Source organism: Pelodiscus sinensis, chromosome 2, assembly GCF_052426305.1.
Source record: "Pelodiscus sinensis isolate ZL-2025 chromosome 2, ASM5242630v1, whole genome shotgun sequence".
Lineage (NCBI taxonomy): Eukaryota > Metazoa > Chordata > Testudines > Trionychidae > Pelodiscus > Pelodiscus sinensis.
Genome location: NC_143053.1, coordinates 80,738,535 through 80,761,149, shown reverse-complemented (window position 1 = coordinate 80,761,149; position 22,615 = coordinate 80,738,535). Strand labels below are relative to the sequence as shown.

General features: G+C 40.4%; 1 protein-coding gene across 8 annotated transcripts in view; it reads right to left on the bottom strand.

The window, feature by feature from the left end:
* The window catches only part of ESCO1 (establishment of sister chromatid cohesion N-acetyltransferase 1), a 43,527-nt gene extending 21,297 nt beyond the window's left edge, over positions 1 to 22,230 (bottom strand). For 3 of the 8 annotated variants that reach the window (XM_075920901.2, XM_075920908.2, XM_075920907.2), the window contains exons 1-6: positions 21,980 to 22,157; positions 16,342 to 18,419; positions 15,307 to 15,418; positions 13,355 to 13,418; positions 11,966 to 12,077; positions 2,102 to 2,233 (exon numbers count right to left, since the gene is read on the bottom strand). In XM_075920901.2, the coding sequence (XP_075777016.2) occupies positions 2,102 to 2,233; positions 11,966 to 12,077; positions 13,355 to 13,418; positions 15,307 to 15,418; positions 16,342 to 18,419; positions 21,980 to 22,157 (2,676 nt within the window). Of the gene's footprint in view, positions 1 to 2,101; positions 2,234 to 11,965; positions 12,078 to 13,354; positions 13,419 to 15,306; positions 15,419 to 16,341; positions 18,420 to 18,613; positions 18,722 to 21,979 lie in introns of all 8 variants that reach the window. The other 5 variants (XM_075920906.2, XM_075920905.2, XM_075920904.2 and 2 more) reach the window with 5 other exon arrangements.
* Positions 22,231 to 22,615: the final 385 nt, after the last annotated feature.

Sequence of the window (22,615 nt, the reverse complement as noted above, 5' to 3'; positions counted from 1 at the left end):
TAATACAATTTCTTCTTCCTTTCACTATCATGTGTGCCACTCTTATCCTAGACATATCTGTGACAGCAAGGAAAGGAGAGTATACCAGCTGTTCCAATTCTCAAAGCATTTTAAAAGTACAGGTTGGAGCTTGCTTGGGACCCAGATGAAAAGACTGGGCAGACCAGGGAAGGTCCCTCCTCTTGTGGTCATGCTGATGCCAGGCTAAGGCTTCAGCCTGCCCCTGCAGCTGCCTCAGCACCCAGGGCCTCTCCCTGGACCTGTTGCCAGGGCCGGAGCACCACAGCCACCTGACTGTGCAGCCGGGGCAGAGCTCTGCAGCGGCTTGGAGTTATGCGGCGAAGGTGGAGAGATGGGGTTGGAGCTCTACTGCCAGGGCCAGAGCTCCCTGGCCGCTGCTGAGGTAGGAGCTTACTTGCCAAGGCTGGAGGTCCACAACCTCATGGCCAGTATAGAGGTCCCCAGCCGCTGGGGCCAGGGAGCTCTGCTGGGACCAGAACTCCCCGCCATGCCGTCCATTCTCCCCCTCACCCCCCCACACACATTCTATGCTCCTGGCTGAGTTGCTAGTGCCACTTATGGTGCTCCTGTGCCACCACCAGACCTCTCTCTTCCTGGGCTCTGTGATCCAGGAACATCCATGGTCCATGCTGGACCACGGATGTTGACGGACCAGGAGTCCCAGTTAAGGGAGGTATAACCTGTAATTATTCATTTCCTCTGGAATTCCTACCAATAGCACCTAAAAGTATAGATAATTGACATACTAGTGGCTGTAAATGGCTACAGGACTAAAACTGCTGTTCAAACAACTTCATTTAGTCTTTCCTCATTTGTTATTAGGTCAGTTACATTCCAACATCTGTCTCCATTTGTCCATAAAAATATTCTTCCCATGCAATTTAAGCATTTCAAAACTGGACGTACCACAGTAGCCTTTCTATTGTTTTCTACAGAATCTATTCTACTACGTCAATCAAGAAAAGAATCCTGGGGAATATGCAAAACCCAAAAAATCTGTAAGATGACGGGACAGATTTACTACGGACACAGTGGACCAAGTAGGAAAATAGGTATTGTGCTGCCTTCTATCACGGTCTCTTGTTAACCATCCCCTTTCAATTTGCTTAATGCGTTTCAGAAAATATTCTCTCAGATATTTGGGTTAGGAATTTAGCCAGCCAACGAAGGAAAGAATGAAACACGCCCTCAATATTTGGCAATAATTGTTTAGATGGTTTCAAAACAATGGTATATGGATCTTTTTTAGACTACTGGTTCAAACACAAGTCAAGAATTAAAAGCAGCCTAATTGCTCTTTGGAATCTATATGAAATGAATTGGCGGCCTCAGTTCAGTTATCCTGGAGGTCTTAGCTACTTGCGTGTAGAGTACTGAAGGTAACATGTCTGATAACAGAATCTATGAAGTCTGGTTTTTTTCTGGATTTCATACATATGGACAACTTTCGAAAGTAGATGTTTTTAAAATATTTATTTGAAATTGTAGAAAACTTTCAAGCTTGTGTTTTAAACTTGAGACTACCATACCTATTATGCATGAGTACAGAATGCACAGTTAAATTTTAGAGAACAGACTGTACTGTGTTACGGTACAATTAAAACTATAATGCACCTTAGTTCTAGTCTCAAAGTTCCAAGATACTCCAACTCTGATTCACAGATATTAATTTGGCATACATATATAAAAGTGAAATAGAAGTAATCTGGATGGCATTCTAAAGAAAATGATCTCCCCAGCTAGTTCTTATGACAAATGTTGTAGCATTACCTATTATATATCAAAAGCTAAATTTAACAAAACTTTAAAAAAATTGTGATGACTTATTTTCCTACAAACAATACAGAAATACAACAAGGAAAGGATAAAACTGAATGGGAATGCTACTATCATAAATTTATAACAATTGACTTATTACCATGTGCTAGGCTCCCTTAACAAAAAAGGTTTATCACAAATAAATATCCTATCATCTACTGGGATATTTTAAGAGTTTATTAAAAGTAATCTGAATTGTGTTTGATGTACAGCAAGAAAAAAAAAGCTTATTACTGTTTAAAAACACATGAAGTTTCCTTACCACATATTTTACAGCACTTATGAATTGGTTGTGGAAGAGCAGATGTTGAGTTTCATCCTCTGGATTTGATGCAGTGTAAAGCATTCCACAAATATTACAGGAAACAGCTCCAAATCTTTTCTGTCCTGCATCCTATTTAAAAAAAATAAATAAAAATTATATATATATATATATATATATATATATATATATATATATATATATATATATATATAGCTTAAATACAGTTAACACCAAAGAATCTTTTCATAATTTGATATGCATGCAAAAATAAGCACATGTAGATTCTGCACTGGGGCTAACAGTGTTAATGGTAGTTCCTCCAGGTTAGAGTTAAGACATACTAGCAGGACCACATGAAAAAACATTGACTGCTCACTTCTTTTATAAAAAATTAAGACAATGACTTCTTTACCGATTTTGCTGTCTACAGTGAGTTTAATTGTCTAGTATGAAAAAAATACTGTTATTCCTTATACTTTAACTCCTTTGTATCCTTAGATAGTGAGCTTTATTAGCATGGACCATCCTCACCTGAGTGCCTGGAAAGCATCTAGCATACTGCAGTCACTACCATTAAAAAAACAAAACAAAAAACCCAACAGTATGGAAAAATGCATGGAACACATACGATGTCTTGCCACTGTATTTCAGATTTCCATTGTAATAACTTAATTTGAAATATGTAACAATTTTGTTTCTGGCACTATGTTTTTCCATTATCCTTCCCCCCTCCCCCCACTTGTACCAGAGTTTTATGGGTATAAGGCACATTTTATATACAATATACCCTTTCTGCACAACTCTGAAGATTCTTATCAAGCTTTGTATTTTGTTTTCCTTAACACTGTAAAACAGTCCCATACAAAAAGAACACTCAGTAATTTTATTCTGGCATTTAACAGTATCACTATTTTGTAATCTATTATTAAAATTCATTTAGCGCACAGACAATTCAGTACTCGTTTTGCAGTTTACTGATTAAACATGAGTATTTCATTACCAAAAGTACAAAGAACTAGGACTCAAAATAAATAATGCTTAATAGGAAATAAGACCTCAAGTATAGGGCCTCTGTTGATTTGCACTAAATAATTCATACGGATGAAGTTACTTTCCAACCTTATCAATACAGGTTGAACCTTTCTAGTCCAGCACATTCTGGTCCAGCAACATCTATGATCCGGAATGGTTTTAGTTAGCCGGATATCCACTTATCATTGGTGTGGCCAAGTTTACCGCAGTCCCTTAAAGTTTGTTTATAGTCACTAGTCCTGGCTCTCAGTGTTCTGTACTGTTATTTAGCTCCAATATATCCTAAATGTCTTTTAAGAGCTCAGTCAACAGTGGAAGTATAGGTAATGCTGCTACATAATATTGACCTCCCATGGTTCAACAAATTCTCTGGTATGGCACCAGTCAGGTCCCAAGGGTGCCAGACCAGAGGTTCAACATCTTTTCTTTGGAACAATCTTTGGCTAATATCTCACAAATGAATTTTGGTTTTAAAAGAATCAAACCAATGTTTCAACTTTGTTTAACATGTGTTTGAGAACACAAGCTTAAAAATGGAGTTAAGCTAAGTAGACATTACACACACTATAGAATCCAATCATCATAGCATTCTGGGGAAAATTTTAGTGATGGTGTGCTAATCTCAAAACATTAAATTCACAAATATTCATGCGATATTATCTAATGTGTAAAGTCTATAAATATCTGCTCTTTTAAAGATGAAATTATGAGGAAGATGTTTTTGCAATATGATTTGATTTTTTCAGACTGTTTGCTTTTGCCTCTTTCAACTTTAAACAATATTTGGTTAAAATGATCAACAGAATTAGATCAAGATTGAAAACAGAACATTACAGAAACAACTGTAACCTGAAGCACATCTATTAATGAAGTCTAAACTTTAGAAATAGTTTATTTTCTAAGAAAGAGACATCTTAATATACCACTATAACCATACTCTATTAATTCTAATAATTTTTCACAAGTTTCACTCTGTAGCTCACAATGCATACATAAAAAAAGAAAAGAGTACTAGAGAAAGGAGAGTGGAAGGAAAAAATAAGACAAGAAGCATCAAGAAGCATCACTGCTCTAAGGAGGTGCATATGATTTTTAAGCCTCTCTCTGAAGGTGTATGTATGGTCCACTGCTAAAAGCAGAAAACTGGTACCTGAAGATTCACTGGCCTATCCCCAGCACAGCAGTTCCTATGGCATATAATAGAAGTAAAGAGAAGAATTATTCAAAGGAAACAAACATTGGCTTGGGGCTGGAGCATAAGGGAGAGATTCATTTTCCAAGAATGTGAAAGTTGAATGATGCTTTTTTTTGGGGGCGGGCGGGGAGGACCTTATCTCCAGGTCACTTTTTTAAAAGGCATAGTACAGAAGAAACTACTCCTTTGGCCTTAGGATTGTGCTGAATTTCAACTATTTATAAACAAGGAAGAAAAAAAAGGCAGTTCAGGAGGAAGGATGCACGTGATTACCTTACGACCCCACTTGAACCGAACCTAATTTTTGCTACCTCGAGTATGGAGAGCATGTCCCTGATGCTCAGGCTAGGATAGGTGAGGGGAAGTCTATTTTGATGGTTGGAAGACACATCAAAAAGATGACATGTACATTTGAAAGTCAGCTAAATATGAAGCAATTCTTATATTTAATTTATCAACAGTATTGTAACAAGTCTTGTAAAACAATTAAGCCTGTTCAAATGATTTTAGAAGTTAAAATGTATTCAAAGTGAGTGGTGATACACTAAAACTAACACCACAAGGGTGTCACTAAAACATTAACTGCAAAGAAATCCCCAAAGTTGCCAGTATCTTTCATTCTTCCTACCTTGTCTGATGCCTAATATTGTTTTCTATCAGCCTCTCTAAGCAATTATGTTCAGGGACATAATACAGCCCAATTACATTAATCATTAGGACTGAAATACTGCAATGTTGCTGGTATCTGGCAGACCATTTTTTAGGATTTCATTGATGTTACTATTTTATATGCATTTAAGTGTGTGGATGGGAATACATACAGATACATTAACTATTTTAAAAAAAATCTACTAGTATATGAATACTAGAGGAACGTATTAACTAGTAGAAAATGTGCCACGCCTTCTTAAAGCTACATTGTTCAACCTTATGCAGCCCATATAACCCTACCAGCATAACTGAAGCACTATTCCAAATCCATAAAGTGCAATAGACCACACTTCAGACAAAAAAACTGCTGTGTGAGATGCTGCACAAATCTGCAGTGAGAAGCTGGATGGGCAGGCTAAAATCAGAAGGAGCAATACAGCAGTAGAAATTGAGTGCATTTTAGAGACAATAAATCTGTGCAATTATTTTAACTTATTACAAGTTAGCATTTAACATTACTACAACTGAAAGAATAGAGCAAAACATTTTCATTTTTTAGTATATCAACAGCATATTGTGTATAGACCATCATTTCCTATGCATAGTTCTCCTTGTTGCAGGGGTCTCACACAGCAGGGGAGAGGACTGCCTATTTGAAAATTGTACAGAAATAAGCAAAGAAATCATTACTATTACTGAAAGTGCTGTGGTTTCTAATTTGGAAATCAGATGATGCACCCTTTCCCCAGGATGAACTGGCAGAGCTAGTTGGTGAGCATCCAACACTCAATCCTACACACAGCTGAGCGAGTGAAATCTTGAGGCCTGGGAGAAAACTTTCCTTTTTATTTCCAGACCTATGCATAGACCTTGCTAGCAACAGGAGAGCTATCCTGAAACTTTTCAATGGGTTACATGGAAGAATTTGGACGTTGAGGCACAACGCTGACCAATGTTGTTGTTGCTGAAACAGCAGGGAAGGAGGCACGTGTCCAGAAAAGAGAAAGAGAGGAGTAGAATCATAGGACTGGAAGGGACCTCGAGAGGTCATAGGATCCAGCCCCCCGCCCTCAAGGTAGGACCAAGCTCCGTCTACACCATCCCTGACAGAAATCTATCTAACCTGTTCTTAAATATCTCCAGAGAGGGAGATTCCACCACCTCCCTTGACAATTTATTCCAATATTTGACCACCCTGACAGTTAGGAATTTTTTCCTAATGTCCAATCTAAACCTCCCTTGCTGAACTTTAAGCCCATTACTCCTTGTCCTGTCCTCAGAAACCAAGAGGAACAAATTTTCTCCTTCCTCCTTGTGACACCCTTTTAGATATTTGAAAACCGCTATCATGTCCCCCCTTAATCTTCTTTTTTCCAAACTAAACAAGCCCAGTTCATGAAGCCTGGCTTCATAGGTCATGTTCCCTAAACCTTTAATCATTCTTGTCGCTCTTCTCTGTACCCTTTCCAATTTCTCCACATCTTTCTTGAAATGTGGCGCCCAGAACTGGACACAGTACTCCAGCTGAGGGATAACTAGTGCAGAGTAGAGCAGCAGAATGACTTCATGAGTTTTGCTTACAACTGTGTAGCTTAACAGTGTTTTATTATTCTTCGGATTGTCTAGGCCAGTGTTTCCCAAATGGTGTCCTGCGGAACCCCAGGGTTCCGCAAAGTGAAAAGAAGGGTTCCATGAGAAGATTCCATTACAGTAACATTTTATGATTAAAATAAATAATAATAATAATAAATAAGCATTTATTCATTTTACTGAAAACAATTTTCATTTGTGTTTGCCACAATAAATGTCCCTATGTAATGCCAACTTAGCCAGAGAGTGGGGACGATGATGTCACTACTCAGCATTGAGTAGTGTGATCGCCTGTTATATACCACTGCAAATCCCCCCCATCCACACTCCCTGAGAGTGAGTATCATGTGGGTGACTGAACACAAATATGCTAGCACCACATTGGACAAAGTCAAAGCTTCAGCTCTCATACTAGTTGCTTGGTTGGAAGTGCACAAGCAGTGCTCTCGTGAATACTTTACCTCAGTATAGTCACATGATTTCTTGTATTTAAAAATTTAACTGAGACAAATATAAATTGACTATGATTGATTAATCTATGTGCAGTTAAACTAAATGTTGATCTCATGACCTTCTTTAACATTTGTTTATTATCCTTACTTATTTGTGGTCTATTTTTTCAGCCCCATATATGACTGTTTAGGGGTTCTGCAAAATTCTTTCGAGTTTAAAAGGGTTCTGTGGCCAAATGAAATTGGGAAACAGTAGTCTAGTCTGTCTCCCTGGGATATACCCTTAAACATCAGCAGAAGAGAAGAAATACCATTAAAAAAAAACTCAAAATAAAGGTTTCTGAAATCGGTTTCAAAATTTGACTTGACAGTAATCTTTTATTCTTTTCATTCTTCAATTTGTCAGTATCACTTGAATCTTTTCCAAAAGCCTCTGGTGAGCAAAGTGAAGCATGAGCTGTTAAGACTTTGGAAGGGAATCAGTAACTGGCACACAAAGACTAGTTCTCAGCAATCTTATAGAGCAACATGATTCAATATCAAGCCATAGCAGAAATTGGGTTACTTTATCTAAAGTCATTCTTGTGGGCACCTGCAAAAGTACACCGACAATTGTAGCAAATTGCTTTCATACAGCTGCAGAAAGGCTAAAGATCCTAAATCAGGCAAACTCCATCAGGAAGAATGTGAGTTTGTACTTCTGCAACCCACTTTTTCAGTTAATTTGTAACTTCATGACAATCAGGCATAACCGAACAGCAAGACTGTGTTTACACCTAGAAGAGCTTTAATAATTTTTAATAATGTAAAACTTTTTTGTATGACCCAATTTCTGTTCTTTGAAAAGGTATTTCTACTGGATCTTCCATTGGTGGGTTTGGGGGCTCCCCATGTAAAATAGACATTTGATGCCATTGTAGGAAATAGTAGGGACCCCTTGTCTTAGGCACAGGGTGAGGCACTTTCCCTCCTGATTACCCTTGCTGCAACTGCTCCAAACAGAAGCAACAAGGAGTCCTGTAGCACCTTAGAGGCTAACAGATGTATTGGAGCATAAGCTTTCACAGGGAAAAGACCCACTTCGTCAGATGATCTGACAAAGTGGATCTTTGTTAGTCTGGATCTGCAAAAGCGACAAGAAGTCCTGTAGCACCTTAGAGACTAACAGATGTATTGGAACATAAGCTTTCGTGGGCAAAGACCCACTTTGTCAGATCATCTGACGAAGTGGGTCTTTTCCCCGCGAAAGCTTATGCTCCAATACATCTGTTAGTCTCTAAGGTGCTACAGGACTCCTTGTTGCTTTTGCAGATCCAGACTAACACGGCTACCCCTCTGATACTTTGCTCCAAGCAGATGAATCAACTCTTTGCTCAGAGAGCAAAACCAGCCAGAAATACAGGCAGGCCGGGGGGTGGGGAGGGTGTCAGAAGAAGTTATTTCTTAGATTCTTCACAAAATAATTAAAAACAAAAACAAAAACACATGCACACAAAATTAAGGTGGGAAGAGGGAAATCCTGAGCTGCCATATGTACTGCCCAATGAAGCAGATACTTCTGGAAGGAAGTTGGTGGCCAGGCTTCCTACTTGACAAGAAATGCCCCCACGCAAAAAACTGTACAGATTTAAAAAAGAATCGTATTCCGTGGTATTTAGCAAAGCAATTGGGAAAACATGACTAATCTTCATAAATTGTTATTGCTTCAATCAGTGGGCAAAAGTTAATTTTGCATTAAAAAAATGTAATCTCTCTCTCAAGTTTACATTTTAAGATAGCTTTTAAAAGTAAGAAGTATAGGATCATTATGCTGTTGAAGGGGAACAACGCAAGGCTGCAATGACAGCAGTTACAGAGAAAACACAGATGTACCAATGTCAGTATACTCAAATGGAAAGTAAACATTCAGAATTCCTTTCCTTGTTCCCCAAAAGCTTGAAGCATTGTGTGCTTACTGACCTTTTTGCTTCAGAGTGCTTGTATACAATACCACTCAGCTCCGGCAATGGTGAGTCAGGCTTACCAAGGGTGAAGGAAACTAAGGGATTGCTCAGTTGCATGAAACTGAGTGAGGAGCAATGGCACTGAATACTAGCACCATTTTCCACAGGCAATTGTAATTTCAGCTGGTATCTCACTCCTGATGATGATGAAGGCAGACAGCAGAGATGCGGCTGGCAACCTGAAACTATGAAGGCCTGTCCACTACTAGCTTGTTTATTGCAATGGGGACTGCCAAAGTTATTGCCAACTGTCCTATCATGAAGGAAGAAATAAGGCTGCTATCCTTAAGTACTTGCAGAGGACTGCTGAGCATGTCCATGAAAATCTCATTAAAAGAGCTCAATGTAACTCTACAAGGGAATGAAAAGCATACAACTCTTCCTTTCTTATCAAAAGACAGTGACTTAAAATGCTACCAATACCCCTTCTTCTATGAGTAAATTAATGAAATATCAATAGCTGTTTCCAGTCAAGGTACACCATAATTGTACATGCTCAGCTGCTGAAACTGACTGGGCTGTGGCGGAGTGTGTCATAAATCCTGGCTCAGGGCATAGGTGGACTCCTAATCACACATACCCCATTCTGTCCTTGCTGTTCATGTCAGGGGCTTGTGATTCAGGCTTCTTGGAGAAGTCCATGGTGATATGCAGGATGATGGTGACATCTCCACCAAATATGACATGCAGCTCTCTGTAAGTAGCAGGTCTGCATCTTGGCATCAGATCAACTGTTTGCCTCCCTGGCCTTTTCCTATGCCTGTGACAATTCCTTTGCTTAAACACAGATCTATTGCTGATTCTTGTTGCATCTCTTCTCCCGAGAGACCTCCAGGGCGAGAAAGCCCTGTTCGTAAGTGCGAATCCGACGTAAGTCGGATCCGCGTAAGTCGGGGACTGCCTGTACCATGCCTCAATCCCAAAGACACTATAACTGTACAAACAGTTAAAATTAAAGAGGATCAAAAAAATGCTCAGTGTAAAACCAAAATCCAAACAAAGTCATAACTACAGCAAAGAAGTGGTAATTGTTCTTGGATTTAAAAGGTTCTAACATCTTACAACAGAGAACAATTTTATAGAAGAGGGTTTTTCCTGATAAGTTAGAAGAGATGGGAATAGAGATATGGGGGTAGATAGATGTCCAAGAGACTTAAATCACGGGATCCACCACAGAAACAACTTTGTTACTACTGATAAGCATAAAAACACCTGAAAAGTTGTATGTTTAAATAGGTAGTGAATGGGTCAGCAGCAATTTGAACTATTTTGTTTAAAATAAAGAGTATACTGAAATGCTGCTTCAGACAGTATGCCAGAAGTTATAAGAGAGCTGAAAACATTTTAGATAGTACTTGCAAGATAGTTTGCAAACATATAATACACAATAATTGAGTTTTAAATGAGCTGTACACACAGTATACATCAAAAGCACGCTTACTCCAAAGTAATTAATTATCTAAACAGACACGTTTTAAAAAGACAAAAATATCTGGAAATAGAGAGTTAGTCTGAAAAAAAAAAAATTGCCAGCTATGAACTTCAGAAAAACAAGAATTTTTTAAAATTAAATTATATTGCCATTTTCAACCAGCAGTTCTACAGAAATAAAAAACATTTTTTAAAAAGTATACACAAACTATCACTTCTCATCTTTTTACAAAGAAAGTTGACTTGGAGATATAGTCTTCTGTGAATCTAAATAAGGCTTTAAGTCAATTTTTGCAGACAGAATGACTTATAGACTTGTATTCTCCCATTCATTTATCATTTGACTAAAAGGAACTACATCCTTCACTGATGAACAAGGCTTGGGTTAAAAATACAAATGTTGAGATGTATCAAAATATTAATCTTTCAGAGGTTGTTTTCTTTTACCATTGTTATTTTGTTAAAGCTGACAGTGTCACACTTGAATTTTAAATTTTGGCAGAAATATTAATTGAAGGAAAAAAACCACCCTAAGAACTAGTTTCGGGTGCAAGCTTGTTTTCTCACATGTTTTGATGAAGATCCCATCCTCTCCTCCTATCACTAGAATCACTACACAAATGTTGTACATAACTAAGACTTTCCATTTTTGTTGCAGCACTACAAACCCCTTCCCCTTTTTAAAAAAACTGAAAACTATTAAAATAAAAGACAGCCAGCTACAAAAAGTAGTTTATGAGTAGTGAAGATCATAGCTACTCCCCCCCACACACACTTTAATGTATTAAAAATTACTTTCTTCCTTACATAGAATATGTATCAAAAGACAGATCAAATTTTTATTACTGTACAACAAAAAGCTGGGTTTTAGGGCTTTCATTCAGCCCTGCTAAAGTAAAGGGGACTATTTATAGGATTAAAATTAGGCACCTAAGTACCTTGCTGACAGGACACTTAAAAAGGTAATAATTAAGAAAACTGAAAGTAAACATTAGCTATCACACCTTTGAACAGTTTAGCATCCTGGCATTTATGTATATTATTATTAAAGAATATTAATCTTTTGTAATCCCACTAAAAAGGCAAATTTCATGCTTTAGGAAAGAGTGGGACTTCAGGCTTGTATCCTTAATATGTTTTAGCATGTCTAATCAACCTCAAATTTCTCCTCTTTTCTACTTTCCTTTACAAATAAAGCTCTTCTTTATATTTGAGAAAGCAATTCAGCCTATTTAAGAATTTTTGGAAGAATTAGTTTAAATATGGATTCTAGATTAGTCAGTCCAGCACCAATTTTAAATACCAATAATTAAATGAAAATGTAAAATGGTTAACGATTACAAAGTTACCCAGACATAGTGTTATTTCTATAATTACATTTAAGCAATGGGACAGCTCATTCAAAAATATTTACTGCAGAGAGGATGTGTTAAAATTTCAAAATGCAGGCTTATGACACACAAATCTGAAAAATACAGTTGACAACATTTAGAAGGAAAGTACTTACTATGATCAGTTGTTTGTCATCTTTTCCTGCTTCTTTTAGTTTTTGATTATGCTGCTCTGATGACAGGAAGCTACCACACCTTGATGCTAATGAATGGTTTGGCAGAGACACCCTTTAAAACAAACATATTTAATGTCAGAAAAAAATTGACTAATCCTACTCAATTAGATGCCTAATTTTAATCATACAAATCATTGTAATTCTTACAATTTAATAAAGCCCTTCTGACTAGATATTTTCAAGAATGCATCTATAAATGTACATCTACTTTTTTTTACAATTCCTCAATATGTTTAATGACTTCAGGAGACATGAAAAAAATTTAAATGATGCTACTGTATGTCTGGTAAAGCATTTGAGGCATGTCAATCAGAATATTATTTAAAAAGAAAACTACACTAATCTTCCTTCTGACTTTCACTTTACTTTACAAACAACTTATGCTTAGGTTTAGTATCAGCCCAATATCATGAGAAGAGGAGCAGAACAGCATCTATCTAGATCCCACCATTCCAGTCCCATCAGGAAGGGAATTCCTTCCCCCCTCCAATTAGAAAAGGGTCTGTGGACAAGCTATGTAGACTAGGGATATAAAATCCTGGTTAATGAGTTAACTGGTTAAACCTTAGGTTTAATCCATTAACCAGGATCCTCCCTCCATGGTGAGAGAACAGGAGCCAACTAGTACGCACGGAGGATTTGGGGACCTGGCTTCAGCTCTTAGCCCCTTTGTGCACAAGGATCCAGGCAGCAGGAGTCAGTATGCATATGGGGGGGAGGGGAGAGACACGCAGTTCCTGTTCCTGCCCCTCCATGCCCCCCCCCCCCCCGTGGAACAGCTGGCTTCTGTTCACAACCCTCCCACACAGGAGTACTAGCTCCTGACCCCTGTAGGGCTGGAGCAGCCAGCAGCAGGCTGCCCCCGGGTACTGGTTAACCTGTATGCTTACCAGTTAACTGGTTACCCATTACATCCCTAATGCAGGCATATCCTTTGGCTGTATTTCTCTCAAAAATGTTTTTAAGAGGACTTTCCCACTGCATGGAGAAGAAAAGCCAACTTGACACTGCCTACCCCAAAAGGTTTGGTTTTTTTTTTTTAAAAAAATATGAGAGACATCCAGCCAGCCTAATTATTTTTTCTGCCAAAGCTGAAGTTAAGTGTTTTTTTCACTGACAAACTGGATGACACAGAGGTTGGTCTCTTGAAGGAAAAAAAAAAACCACCCCATCTCATCCTCTCCATAAAACAAATGGAAGTTCAATATGGCAGTAGAAAAAAATTGGAATGAAAAAATTGATCTTATGATCAATTATGGAAGCAACTTTCCAGGAGGAAGGACTACTGTCAGTCCATAAATATATTTAAAGAATAAAAAGGTACTATACCTCTTAAGAGTATCAGAGGTCTGATTTGTGAATGATGTGCGCATCAAGTGCTTGAGAGCCGAACCTGAAGTTAATCAAGGATTATGATTTCATTAGAAAATTTCTCTTAATAGAAAAAGCAAACTTAACTAAACAAATGGCAAAACGTGTTAACTTCACTACAAAGATATGCAAGACAGTATTATAGATGCAGCATTTAATTTAAAAAAGTGAGTTTAGTGCATGATTCAAATAAGTTTCTACACAAGTTTTTAAACTTATTTTACAGGAAAGTTATCCATATCCACTGTTGCTGAATATGGTTCTTCCTCACTAGAGAAGGAGAAGCAGCAGAATTATCTGAATTTTAGTTTCAATCTGCTCATGCTGGCTAGGGATGTTAAAATGCGTTGTAAACGTGTAACTGCTGAAAATTTCAGCGGTACATGTTTACATGTGGGTAGGAGCAGAGTAGGGGGAAGGCAGGAGCAGATGCTCTCAGGCAGCCAGCTTTTAAGCTAGCTCCCCACAAGCACCAGCTCCCACCTTAACCCCCCTCATCTCCGACTGGTGCTGCCACCTCTGTATTCTGATGCAGCACGAGGGGCAGGCAGCTCCAAGAGAGCCGGTTTTTAAGCCAGCTCCCATCTGCCCCTGCCCTCATGCACTGCTTCTTCTGTGGAGGCAACAGTGCAGGGGTAAGGAGGGGGAAACCTGTGTGTAACTGTGTACACGAGAACATCTCTCTCAGCAAACAGAAGCAAAATCAACAAGTCAGGTAAGTTTCATTCTACTGCAACTTGGGAACCTATGAGGGAGAAAGGCACTAAGGAACGGGAATTTAAAAACAGTGGGGAGAAAGGGCAGAGCAGTATAACCACCATCACCCCTTTGCATCAGTCAAAAAGCTGAACATGGGGTTGAATAGCAGATACTCTCTCTCCTCCACGTATCAGCCCAGAGTAAGGGAGGGTGTAGACTATTGAGACCTCCTCCTACCCCGATCCCTTAGCAGCCAGAAGACTCAAATATAGAACACAGAATGCAACTCCTTTTCCTGCAATCAGAGAAGATGGAGTTTCAAGTTTCAGACATCAACTTGCCAGAAGCTGGTAGCAAAGATGGAACATGGAATAGAGTCCATAGAGCAGCATCCAAGAAGAAATTCTAACATCCTTCCTTTTCTCAGCAGCTGCAGGGGAAAAAGACTTTTCACCTGAGCATTTCCTCACTTTTTTGCACCAGTTCGTGATCAGGTGATTAAGTCTGACTATTATGTACCTGGTAAAAATTCCAAGTCATACATGTAGATGGGCAGATGAAGGAGGATGGGAGAAAAAAGAACACTATTCTTATTCATCTCATCATGTTTTCAGAGTTTTGTGGAGCGAAAAGTAGTTAAAAGAAAGTAGAGAGGAGGAGGAAAAAAGACATACAGACATGAATGAGAACATCAGTTAATGAAAAGAGTGAAGACAGGCAGGAAAAACAAAAGCAAAGTATGAAGTCAGTCAAGTCCATCGACTAGTACTCCACTAACAGCTGATTTTACATGCATCAGATTAATATTTTTGTTATTCAACTGGCTCTTATAACTGGCCAAATACTATTCTAATTTATTTGATTAATTCCACAATAATTGTGTACATCTAAAACTGCTTGGGGGGGCGGGGTCGTGCTTTACACAAGTACTGGTAGTACACTTCATTTAAACTTAACATTAACTTTTATTCTTTTAAATTACTGAGGCTGTGCCCCTGGAGGGCATAGTTTCCAGATACCATATTTCTCACCTTTGCTAGTAGGCTTAGATCTAGGACTACCAGGTAAGGAAGGGCAGAGCAATATAAACACCTAGCCTTGCTGACACTAAATTTTTTTTATAAACTTTCTGTTGGAAAGAAGAGGATTCTTTCATCACTACCATTAACAGACCTCTAAGTGCACAGAATTTACATTTTAGATTTTTTTACCTTGAGATTCACTGTCTATCTCCTTTTTGGCTTGCTTAGGTGGAGATGGTGCTGCTGTAGTACTTTTCACTGGAGTGTTTTCTGGACTTGTTTCCAAACGCAAGCTAAAACTCTGAACAACACATAGAATGTATGATAGAGCAGTTTGATTTTGATCTCACACTAACTTCTGTTTCTATTTTATAACAATCTCTTATAAGTAAAAAACACTGATTTCCTACAAGATCAGTTTAAACACTCTTTCTGATTCTCTTTAAGGCTTTGCTTAGTGAACTGATACACAACCCCATGTATACATCTCTGGCAGTATTAGACTTATCAAAGTTTTGCTATATTTCAAACAATGTAGATTTGGAAAGAATGTGATTACCTTATGTACTCCTATGTTCTTAGACTACTGCATTTAAGCAAACCCTTTGTCCTCTAATTCCCCTTAATACACACTTTCAGCACAAGAGAGTTATAGTATTTTAATCAATCAACCTGTCATGCTATGCACTTGAGTTATTGGAAGATAATTTTTTTAAACTATTACCCTTAGCACACTCACCAACAGGGGAGGAGGGGGCAAAGTGGGAAGTTGTCCCAATGTCAGCAATTCAAAGGGGCCCCGAGGCTCCCAGCAGCTGCAGTAGCAGTGGGAGCCCATGCTCTTTAAATTGCTGCTGGAGCACCACCGCTGCGCACTCTGTGTGACTAAGGGCTAGGGCACAGAGGGCTGGCTATCCCAGCATTGTCCTTTCTGGGAGCATGGAGCTGCCTCCACCTTGCCTCAGGGCCCACGGAGGCTGTCTGCTCCCCTAACCCTTAGTAAAGCATAATAGAGGTGTCTTCCTATTTGATTTATAGGAAAAGCACAAGTTAACACAACAGCAGGATAAGGTTCCTGTATTGAAAGGTGTTTGTTTGGTTTGGTTTTTTGCAACTAAAAGTGTTACTGAAAGCTAGTTACACAAGCACAGACAGCACTGTTAGGTACTAGAACAAGTTTAGAGAAGTATCCTCCCACCATATTCCAGAAATAAAAAGAATTACCTCATCTGGTGTTGGCTCAGGAACATGTTTTGTCTGATTATCCAACAAACCATTTTCAGCAACTCTTTTTGTGGGTTGCTTTGTTTCTGGTGTCACATCTTTAGCTCTGACTGTCTCAGAAGAAACTGCTCCCAATTTCTCCTGTACATGAGTTGTACTTTTATCCTCACATGGCTTTGTCATTGACAGTTTATCTTGGGCCTTTGAAAGCAGTATTTCTGCACCTGCTGCTTGACTTGACTCTGGAACTTCAGTTTTAGTTGTTAACAAATCCAGCTTGGGAACACTTGCAGAGTTTAATTTATTTTGATGCATTTTATTAGCTTTCATTAGTTTAATTTTGGTCCACTTAGAGTTTTTGTTTGTAGGATTATTTCTGCCATTCAGAATACATTTGACAGGTATTCCTTTTTTGCTGGGGAAAAAACGCTTGCACTGAGTGCTCTGATTTGGTTCCTTCTGATTAAGCATTACCGTCTGCGGCAGCTGTGTTTCTGCATGTCTCTCTTCTCCTTTTCTACATTCAGTGTTGGGACAATCTCTTTTCACTTCTACAGTATCTGACTCAATTTCACCTGCAATTTCTTCACAGAGTTCCAGAATGCTTACCCGTTTAGACTTCACTACATTCTCCAGCCGATGGGCTAAATCTCTTTCATTTACAGGTGGCTGTGAAACTGTCTCTGTTTTTACACTGCTTTTCACATTCTGATGCACTGTTTGTTTCTCCTTATTTGTTATCACAGAAGTTGGTTGAAGAGGACTTACCATTTCTACTTTATCATCAAAAAATAATCTAGAGCCTCTCAGGCTATGTTGAGAACTGTTGGAATCTTTGATTTTATGGTCCATTTTACATTTTTTCTCTGGAAGAGAATTGGTTATTCCTATAGTTATTTCTTCATTTCCACTTACAAAATTAGATTTTGTTTTCTTATTTTTCTGTTCTGATTTCCGCTTAACAGATTTAACTGTTTCAACTCTAGTACCCTGAATACATCCTTTTGTTTGAATACCCTGTTTCACTTCTGAAGTTTTTCCTGAAGTTTTTCCTTCTTTAATTTCTCTATTACGAAGGGATCTTGCAGGCATATCTGATAACTGCTGCAATCTATGTGACCGCCTGATTAGCTGATCATTTGGGATGATGCATCTTGGCTTAGGAATTTCTTGAACTGACTTCTTCTGAGGCACTGCCTTATTTTTTGTGGCTTTTGGTTGTTCTTGTGCGTCTTGGACAGTAATTTTATTATTTGTACCTGATCTTGTCATCATGCGCATACCTAATTCAGGTTCACATTTGTTGTCACTCAAAGATGTAATCGTTTGTCGTTCAACATCTTGAGAAGTTGACTTTTTTGCAAGAACCTTTTTAGAACTCTGAACCTGTATCCCTACATTTTTATCTGTACTTTTTACAACTTTAGGACTTTTAGAATTATTTTCTGCAGATTGCATTTCCACACATTTGCTCCTAAGTGTAGTTTCATTTAAAGATTTTACAGACAGCAAGACAGATTGCCTAATACTTTGGGATTTGGATGAATGCTTTTTAATATCTGAAGTTGATTTTAATTGCTGTTGTCTCTTGCTTTCCACTGCAACTTTGGTTTGCAAAGAACGCTTGTCCTTCCCTTCAGGATCTGTTTTGGAGGAAGGTTTTGTAGATTTCAAGAAGGTAGCATGGTTAATTTTTGAAGATCTGGAGGATGTTTTTGTAGTAGATACCCTACTTAGTGATTTTAGGGATGATCTTTTCATAGGTACTGTTTTACTGGATCTTTTCTTTATTTGACGATCTTTCTGCTTGGAATGTTTCTGCACTAGTTTAGAATGGGAGGACAGCCTAGCACAATTATTGATGGCTTTATTTACCACTGACCTGTTGGGTTTGACCAAGATTTTAAGCACTGCTTTCTTCTGTACTGCACTTTTATTTGGCTTTGATTTATTTAAGACATGTTTCACAGCTGACACCTCTCTCTCTTTCTTTGTTGATGATTTGCTGTTCTTATTTAGCTTCCGACGTTTAGCAGAAGGTTCTGCTATTGCAGATTTCCTTTTATGAGCTGCCATTTCTGCAAAACAGTAATTGAACCAAATTTCTACAAACTTTTTCATATACTCGTATGATATTAAAATACATTATTATATATATATTATATAAAAGGAGATATACTGCATTATTAATTTTGTCTATTTACAATGTATACTAGTCACAAAGCAAAATTTGTTAAAATCATTTTAAGTTTAGCATATTATATTTACTTACTTACAGATAAATTATAAGAAGCAATCGATGTTTCAGAATAAGTAACTTATCAAGCTGTGCCAAAACCATTCCTTATAAATTGGTTGTAGACAAGGCATTACATGTCACCTATAAAGAATAAAACATTTTGGAGATACTTAGATCCAGTATGTTTATTTTGTTAGCTACCCTTCTGTTTCTCAGTCTCTAAATTAGGTATATTACATTTTTTTTCCAAATAATTAGCTTAATTAGTATGAGTGTCCCAGGCAAAAAGTGACACATGGACTTTATGCAGCCCTCCATATTCTGTCGTCTTGACTTAATGTTACATCAGGACCCTTCAGATTCAGTTTTAGCTCTGCACTGCATTACTAAAAGCCCCAAGGAGCGGAGGACTGTACAGTGCCCTTTTTGGAACCCCATCAGTACCATAGTCAGATGCCACTGTTAAGCAGCACCATATGCTCTCTCAAATGTATCCTTCCCAGATATTAAGTTATGTATTTCTTTGTACTCCCAACCTCTGAAACGTTATAGCATCAGACAAGCCCTCTAAAAATGACATTGAAGACCAGTATTTTTATATTAGAAGCTAAAAACAGTCCTTAATTTTTCTAATTACTCTACCAGCCACTTAAGAATACATCTTGTGTGTTCAAGCTTTTAATATTTTTGCTATTTTTCTATTTAACGCTTTCTCTTATTTCCAATGGTGATGAAATGAATATGGTTTATTTAAGATAAACTTTATATCCCTTATCCATTAAGGGCTCTAAGAATGCATACACAGGTCTACCATGGTCTGTATGACACCAGACAGGAAACACTGCAGCTGGCAGAAGGGCTGGGGGGGTATAGCCACACTGCCGGGAGAAAACACCAGCACAAGGCACTGGCTCCATAGAATGAAGAAACCATACTCCTCTCCATTGGCCACAGCGTCTCTTGGGAGTACAGCCCCGCAGAACAGGGAATACTGATGTTTATCCGCAGGTATCTGTATTCATGGGTAGACATTTGTCTCTGCGGAGGGCTCTAGGGATTCTTCCAAAAGTGAACAGAAGACAAACCGGAAAAAAATATTCCATCACAGTCGTCATGTAAATGGGTATGGTACTTTTCCTGCACCATATATCATTATCATCAGCAACAGCAGAGAAAGTAACAAGATTCTGGTTTGTTTCACTGCTGCTATTAAGAACTCTAGACAATCCAAATCATCAAGAATGATTATTATCCATATTGCTTAAGAAAGCTACGAGTACTTAGCTAGAGGTGTTAAGGCCGTGGTCACCAACCAGTAGATCGCGATCTACCGGTAGATCTCAGGGGCTCTAAGAGTAGCTCTTGAGCCCTCTCTGAACTGCGTGCCTGCGCAGGACATTTACATTAGATTTTCTCATTTGAGGAGCAGCTACTCACCGAGCAACACAAGTGAGTAGCTGCGAGGAATGGTAGGAGCTGGAAGGTCGGGAGAGCTGAAACACCCCAGCCAGCTGACTGTGGCTTTCAGCTGAAAGAGGCTGCCCCACGCTCCAACTGATTGGCGGCTTCTTCTCCGTCATGGCCAGCTGGCCAGGCAGCCACTTCTCTTCCCTCCAGCCCGGCTGCCCTGCACTCAACCCAGGGAGGCTGCATCTAGCTCCAGCTGTGCTGGAGCAAGCTTCCCGGGCTGAGCGCAGGTCAGCCAGGCTGGAGCAAAGAGAAGCGGCTGCCTGGCCAGCTGGCCATGGCGCTCAGCCAGGGTGCACCAAGCTCCACGTGGGCAGGCGCAGAGGAGAAGCCGCCAATCAGCTGGAGAGCGGGGCAGCCTCCATTTCAGGCCAAATGTTGGAAAAACATCTTCCTACAGAAGAATTTTTTTTTAAAGCAGCAGTATAAGGATGGGGGATAGCAAGGGATGGAGAGGAGGAGAATAGAGAGGGCGGGGCTTCAAGGAAAGGCCGGGGCGGTAGATCTTGGCTTGGACTGTCATTTAAAAAGTGATCTTGGGTGTAAAAAGGTTGGAGACCACTGTGCTACGGTATATCTTCTAGTTCATTAGAAGAGATAAAAGTTTGTGTCAAGGCCCAATTTAAATTTTCTAATTGATTTAGATTTTTTCCAACCGTGAAAATAAGCGTACCACTCTATCAAGTTTTTAAATGATTCATTACCAAGTCAGTGTACGGGGCTAACCAATTGACCTTTATTTAAGCTAACTCTCTGTATTGCCAGCTGATTTTGATGGGGCCTGCAACCCAAACACACAAGTTACAAGATCAGTTTTCCAAACCCGAACAGAATAAGGAAACCAGATTGTGAATATGATTTATAAGATTATAGCACTTCTTCCAATTGACTCCATAATTAAAGTAGCCACCACTGAGGACACAGATGACAGAAACAGCTATGTGGACATGCTTTAATCTTTCCTCAAATTAATCTGTAGGAAAACTATGATTTCTGCTAATAAGATTATCAAATGTCATAGCACACGAACTTGTGCACAGATCCCTTGCAGTGGTTTGTAAGAAATTATTATGTCTGTTAAGAAATATAAACTACTGGCCTGTTGCATCACCTCAAGGAGTAGAAATATTGATCCTCATAATGTGAGCAGGCTGTCCTATGTAATGTCTGGCTTTTTTTAAAGCTAGTCATTCACAGATGTCTTGATCCCCCCCCCCCCCCAAAGAGAAAGATAGATCAGAGAAGAGCTCAATACCAATGCCACCCCCAGAATGAGTTACATGGAAAACAGGTTTGTCAGGGGAACTAATTCATGCACCAGCCTCCTCCACACTGAGCTACTACAGTTTAACACCTCCCTTCATTGGCGCCGAAGTCTAGCGGCGGCCAGCCTGCCGCAGGGCCCAATCTCTGCCCCGAGGACTGTGCAGTCTAACCACATAGAGAGGTTGGAAGAAGCAGGGCAGCAGATAAGGATGGTGAGTTATAGGCGGATCAACAAGCCTGGCTCAGGAAAACGCGGGGGAACATGCCCGCTTCCCTCCCAGCTGGCTCCAGCGCTGCGGGGGGAAGGGGGGGTCATGCGGGCTGGTGCCACCCGTGCGCCGACACAGAAACCACTCTCGGCCTGTAGGTTTGGCGCCCCGCCCAGAGGGACCCCCCCATGGTCGGGCTGAGGAGGGGGCGCACAGCCTGGCCCAGCCTCACTACCAAAGCGGGGGGGGGGGCGTCTCCTCATGGCCTCCAGGGCGCGGGCAGCGCTCTCCGGGGGGCACCAGTCACTGCGCCGGGGGCCAGGCAGCCGGGACTAAGACGCGGGGGGAGGGGAAGCGGCTCTTCACTCTGGGGGCGGTAAAATCACGGCGCGCGCGGGGGGGGGGGGGGGAGCCGCTCAGCCTCGGGCGGGCCGGGTAGCGCCCGGCGGTCACTTACCTCGCCGCTCTCTCGCGGCTGCTGGGGGGAGGCTCGAGGGGAGGGGCCGCGAGGCGCGCGCAGGCTGGCCGAGTGGCGCGAGGTCACTGTCGCGCCTGCACCTTCCCCATCTCACCGCGAAGCCTGCAGCCTCGGGACAGCAGAAGCAAGAGGATAGAATCTCCGCACATCCGGGCATCGGGACGCGCTGCCCCCTGCTCCGCCCCTATCTTATGACGGTCCTCAGCCCGCGACTCCTGTTGTTTCGTCTCTCATTTCCCGAGTCCGGAAACCGCTTCCCGGCACAAGGTCACTTCCGGCGGATCCCGCGACTGCGCCGCGGGCCTTTAGTCCTGCTGACGAGACTGCCCTGGCGATGGAAGGAAGAAGGGGGGGCTGGGCGCAGTCAGAGCGGCCCCTGGCGGCCGGAATGGGGCTGAGCTAGGAGGCGGCTGCCACTTAGAGCACGGGGCTGCGTGGCCGGCGGAGAGCGGCTGGTCGCTACAGTGGCTGTTGCTTCAGACCTGGTCGGACACGAGCGATTTAGAGCAGGCAGCTCAGCGCAGCGGCTCCAAGGCGGGTGACCAGATGCCCTGATTTCATAGAGGCGGTGCTGAGATGCAGGGGCTGGTCTGACCCCTCCCCATCCCTGTTTTC